Consider the following 5,183-nt stretch of genomic DNA (forward strand, 5'->3'; position numbering starts at 1 on the left):
GCTTGAATATGGAATCTGCCCGAGTCAGGAACACCTAACCCATGGCAGCCTCAAACACAAGGACCACAAGTCTGGTGGAGCAGTGCATCCAGCTTGGGTCGGGGCTCAGCTGCACACCAATGGAGCAGTAACAACTGGACAAAATCTTCCAAACTCAACACCATGTCACTATAAGACCCTTACACACTGGGACCATTGTGTAGGGATAATTTTCCTGTGGGAACACACATTTGAAGCCAAACTTTGCCCAGGTTATACTGGGACCAGAGGAACAAAGCTTTCTGCAGGAGTTCTGTCTTTCCTCTTCACGAGTGCTGGTTACTCTTAAAAACTGCCATCACCCAAGCCTGGCCACCCCACCACCCATTTCATCTCCACTAGTTAACAGAGGGGATAGAATTTTTTACTTCACTACGCTTACTCCTTTTTAAAAGAATTACCCTAGTAAATCTGGGTCAGCATCTTTCCTTCCTAAAGGGAAAGATATGCCTTTCATTTACCTGAGGTGACCTATGTCTGAAGCGTCACACCATCACCCTTGGACAGAGCTCCAAAATTGCTGCCTACCCGGTGCAGCGTTTCCCTCCTGAAAGCCCCAGCTCACTTTCCATGGCCCCACCCTCACCAGGTCGCTGATCCTGGCAATCCACTTAATTTTTTAATCGAATCTAACCGCGTTTGTGTGCTGCCCCAGTCTCACGGGTAGAGAGCCTCAAGGCATCAGCAGGGCCCTTCGCGCCTGGGTAAGGGGCAGCACCAGCACCCTGCATCTACCTGTGGCTCACCTGCCCAAGAAACCTTTTCGGGGTCCCCCTGTGTATGATATAGCTCAGGGCGCCTCTGCACCGACAAACCCCTGGGGCCGCCGCTGCGAAGCCGCCATCTTGGTGAAGGACACACGGGGAACTAAGTCCTCGTGGGCTAGAACCTCGCGCGTGCTGTACCTTCCATCGTGGAGGCGAGGCGGGGCCGGGATTAAAGGGCCCTGGGGGCTTCCAGACAGGACAGGAGGGCGTGCCTGGGATCCAAGCGAAGGCACGAGGGTCTGGTCCGTAGGTATGGGGAACGACGGGAGAATGGGCTAAAGAACCCGGTCATAGTCTCGAACACCATCTCTATGTCACGTGCCTCCGTTCCCTCCCCAGCCCTGCGGCTTGCAGTCCTCAACCCAGATTCCAACTTTCTGCCCCACACGGAGGGAAAGAGCGACCACACCGTTCCTGAACCACCCGGGGCGCACAGACCTCGCGGGCCGCGGGCCTTGCGCCGGGCAAGGGGCGGGGCGAGCGGCGGTGACGCGACCGTTGCCATGGGAACTCGCCGCCCGCTCCAGCACAGACAGAAGCTGAAGATCAAGCGGCGGTCCGCGGTCGGACTGTCCGACTGTCCGCTGTCCTGCTGCCCGCTTCGGGCTCTCCCTGCGGGCGCGGTAGGGAACACCGCACTGGAGAAAGGGAGGGAGTAGACGTGGCCTCCGAGCGGGGACCGGTCTCGCGCGTCTTAAGCCGAGGCCCCTTAGCCGCCGCCGCCGCGGCAACCGCGAGGGACGAGGACAAGCGCGGAGCAGCGCCGGGCAGGTCACGGATCGCGCGCCCCAGCCCACCGCCCAGACACGGACGGCACGGTCCGCCCCGGCACCAGCGCCGCGCAGTTTCAGCCCAGCCGGCGACCTCGGCGCCTCCGCCACCCCGGCCGGCTCCGGTGCGGGCCGCGGCGCTCTTCGCCGCCGCCGCCGCCGCTGCCACCTTTACCGCCGCCTGTGCCTCTGCCGCCGCCTCTGCCCCCACTCCGGCCGCGACCCCAGCCCGGGCCCCGACCTGAGCCACAACCTCGCCCACGACCCTGCCAACCTCGCCCGCGGCCCGGGCCCCGGAGGCCCAGCCGTAGGTACGATGCTGCCCAGCTCCATCCAGATTTCAGGGGAGCCGCTGTCAGGCGCCGAGGTGCGGGACATCTGCCGCGGCCTGCGCGACAACGCCGTGCGCCTGCTCTCCCTGCGCGGCTGCCGCCTCTGCGACCGCGACTTCGGCCGCATCTGCCGGTCCCTGGCCGGGGCCACGTCCCTGGCGCAACTCAACCTTAACCTGGGCGTCGTGTCCAGCCCCAGCCGCATCAAGCAGCTGGCGGAGGCGCTGCGGACCAACCGCTCCATCCAGTCCCTCTTGTGAGTGTGCTTCCTCGCAAGGAGGTCCCGGGCACTGCACCTCTCCTCGCACTCTGCCACCTCCTCTTCCTCCGCACACCTTCCTGTACCTTTTTCCACCAGCTTCCCTCTTCCCCCACTTACACACACCCCTCGTCCCTCTGCCCTTGCCTCCACGACACCCTCCCAGCACATCCCTTCTTTCCGGACTTTGCGTCCCCAGCCCCACCCCAAAGGAGATGGGATACCCACTCCTTCCTGGTAGGGCACGTGTACCGCACACCTAATCACCCGCATTGACTTCTGGGGGCAGCCCCTCAGTTCCCAAGAAGGAACATTGTCCTGGGGACCAGACCCCTCCTGCTACGTTCTGCCTAGTGAGGAATCCCCCGCCCATCCCCTCCTCTGTGTGCTCTGTCCTTGGTCCCAGTCCCTGCACCAGAAAAGAAACCCCATTCTCCTTCGATCTGTGTTACTTTAGAATCTAGAATTTTCTGGATTCTAGATTCCTAGAATCCAGAATTTTCTAGATTTCTCCCTTCCCAAAGCTTCTCCTCAGTGCTGTGATTGAGTGCCCTCTTACCTCTAGGGCTTACCCCCTTCCCCTACAGATAGGGCTGATGGCTGTGGTAACCCCTGCGCTCTGGTCTCACCCCCAGCCTGCATGGGAGCCCCCTGACAGATGCGGGGTTGGCCTTGCTGAACCCCGCCCTGGCCCTCCACCCTGCCCTTGTGGCTCTGGACCTGGGGGACTGCATGCTGGGTGATGAAGCCATCAACCTCATCTGTGGCCTCCTCCCCCCAGATGGGGCCAAGTCAGGTGAGCAGGGCCCTGCTAAGGGTATGGGCTGGTATAGCCTTCATGAAAAGCTAAACGCAGAGGTCAGAGGCGCTGACCCAGAGCTGAGGATTCTGACAGCTTGAGAATGTGTTTTAAATCCTCTTGGGAAGGAGAAGGTTTAGGGGCTGGACAGGACAGAGAATCTAGAACTCAGTGCTGGTGGGCAGGGAAGGCAGGGCCTCTAAAGGCAGTGGAGTTCTGTTGTGGGGGTGGGTGGCTCCCAGCCATTAGAGACACCCCAGAGACCCGTGGCAGGGTAGGGGCTTAAAGAGTGCCTGACCTTCTCCATCCTGGCTTCTTTTCATGACGTTGCCCAGGTTTGAAGGAGCTAACGCTGAGTGCCAACCCTGGCATCACCCCTAAGGGCTGGAGCCGTCTCGCCATTGCTGTGGCCCACAGCTCCCAGGTCCGCGTCCTCAATTTGGACTACAACCCCCTGGGTGAGACTCAAGAAAACCCTCTTAGTTTCTCACCCCCCTCCATCCTAGCACCTGGGACTATTAGTTGCCATGGTAACCCTCACACTGGGATGAGGAAAGATCGAGGGAGCTCTGGGAGGTAATAGAGAAGCTATCTATGTGGAGGACCAGATAGATAACCAACAGGTAGATTAAAGCATCCATCATCATCCCTGGGTCTAGTGTGCTTCATACTTTCACTCACCAATCACGATGCTCCCCAACTGGCCATCTACCAATTGTCAGTGTTTCCTGGCCTGGGGGTGGGGTCTAATGTCCTCAGGTCAATGGGGAGGCTGTCAGGGAGGAAGGGTTAGATGGCCTGTGCATGAACTCAGGTGTGTGTGTGTGTGCTGTGTCCCCAGGTGACCATGTGGCAGGGATGCTAGCTGTAGCTGTGGCCTCCAGTCGCACCTTAGAGGTCCTAGACTTGGAGAGCACAGGGCTCACCAACCAGTCAGCTCAGGTGAGACATCTTTATATTCGGGAAAGGCCAGGGGTTGTGGTGGAAGTTAGCCAGGGTATCTGTAGATATACCAAGGGGTGGCTGGTTGGAGTCGGGGAAGCCACATTAACTGTTGATCCCTTCCATACTCTTTTCCACCCCAGACTCTGCTGGACATGGTAGAAAATTACCCCACAGCTTTGCGGAGCCTGGTGTTGGCCGAGAACAGCATTAGCCCAGAGCTGCAGCAGCAGATCTGTGACCTCCTTTCCGAGGGAGAGGAGGAGGAGGAGGTGGCAGGAGGGCCTGGTGACACACAAGAACGAGAGAGGGGGCGGGAGCCTGCTGCCCACCGGACGGGAAGCAGCTCCTGGATGTGCCCCAGTGGTAAGAGCCTGGTGGGTTGATTGGAGCCAGGTCTGTAGAGACTTGGGACCTGAGAGGATGGATGGGTGTGGGAAAGCTAGGCCACTTTTTTCCTATTTGTGGTCCCCAATGGAAGAACAAATGGTGGTCTGAACACCCTTCTGCCATTCCACAGATCCCAGCTCTCAGATGGTGCTTATGACGTCAGGACTAGGGGACAGTCTGTTGGCTGAGACCGAAATGTGACTCTCTACTTGGGCTTCTCCACATCATTACATTTGTCTCCGTCCCCAGCACCTTGCCCCAGATACCAGGGTCAGTCCCTGGGGTTTGGGAGGGAAGGGGGTTGCCTGGGGCTCTGGCAGCTCGCAGCAGTGTGGTGGGAGGCTCTGGAAACTGTGAATGAGCAACAGCCTTGGGGGCACTTGAACCCAAGGCCGTGGCTCTGGACTTGTTGGCAGCTCTGGCTGCAGCCCCGCTGGCTCGGAAGAGATTTTATGAACTCTACAACCTGGTTTGTGGCTGTGGTCACTGGGGGCTGGCAGTAGGGGAGGAACTGGGACTACCATTAGGCACCACTAGGGGGCAGTGCCATCCCACAGCCAAAGCATCCTCTGGCCCCAAATGTCTCAAACTGGTCAGCTCCCAGACTTCTAGGACCTAGAATTCTGAGGTGACACCTTACATAGGCCCTATAAGGACATAACTGAGGTAAAGAGCTTGCCTCCAGAGCTGGGCTAGACTGGACCCTACCTCAAGGGGAGACTCAGGGGCTCCATCCAGTTGACTTAAGGCGCAGCCTCTCCCACTCCCTGATGCTCTGTGCCCAGGCAGAGAGCCGCAACAGAGAATCACTAGCAGAGTAGGACATCACAGGGACTGGGACTATTCAACAATGGGGAGGAGAATGGTCATTATTAGACAAATTAG

At 58.9% G+C, this 5,183-nt stretch overlaps 1 protein-coding gene across 1 annotated transcript; it reads left to right on the forward strand.

The window, feature by feature from the left end:
• The first annotated feature begins 1,322 nt into the window (after positions 1-1,322).
• On the forward strand, positions 1,323-4,768 carry LRRC73 (leucine rich repeat containing 73). Its single transcript, XM_066361406.1, has 6 exons — positions 1,323-2,164; positions 2,803-2,963; positions 3,302-3,424; positions 3,808-3,908; positions 4,052-4,274; positions 4,429-4,768. Exons 1-6 carry the CDS (start codon positions 1,893-1,895, stop codon positions 4,497-4,499), a joined length of 951 nt encoding a protein of 316 aa, XP_066217503.1. The 5' UTR covers positions 1,323-1,892; the 3' UTR covers positions 4,500-4,768.
• The last annotated feature ends 415 nt before the right edge of the window (positions 4,769-5,183 follow it).

Source organism: Saccopteryx leptura, chromosome 1 (genome assembly GCF_036850995.1).
Source record: "Saccopteryx leptura isolate mSacLep1 chromosome 1, mSacLep1_pri_phased_curated, whole genome shotgun sequence".
In the NCBI taxonomy this organism is placed as follows: Eukaryota; Metazoa; Chordata; class Mammalia; order Chiroptera; family Emballonuridae; genus Saccopteryx; species Saccopteryx leptura.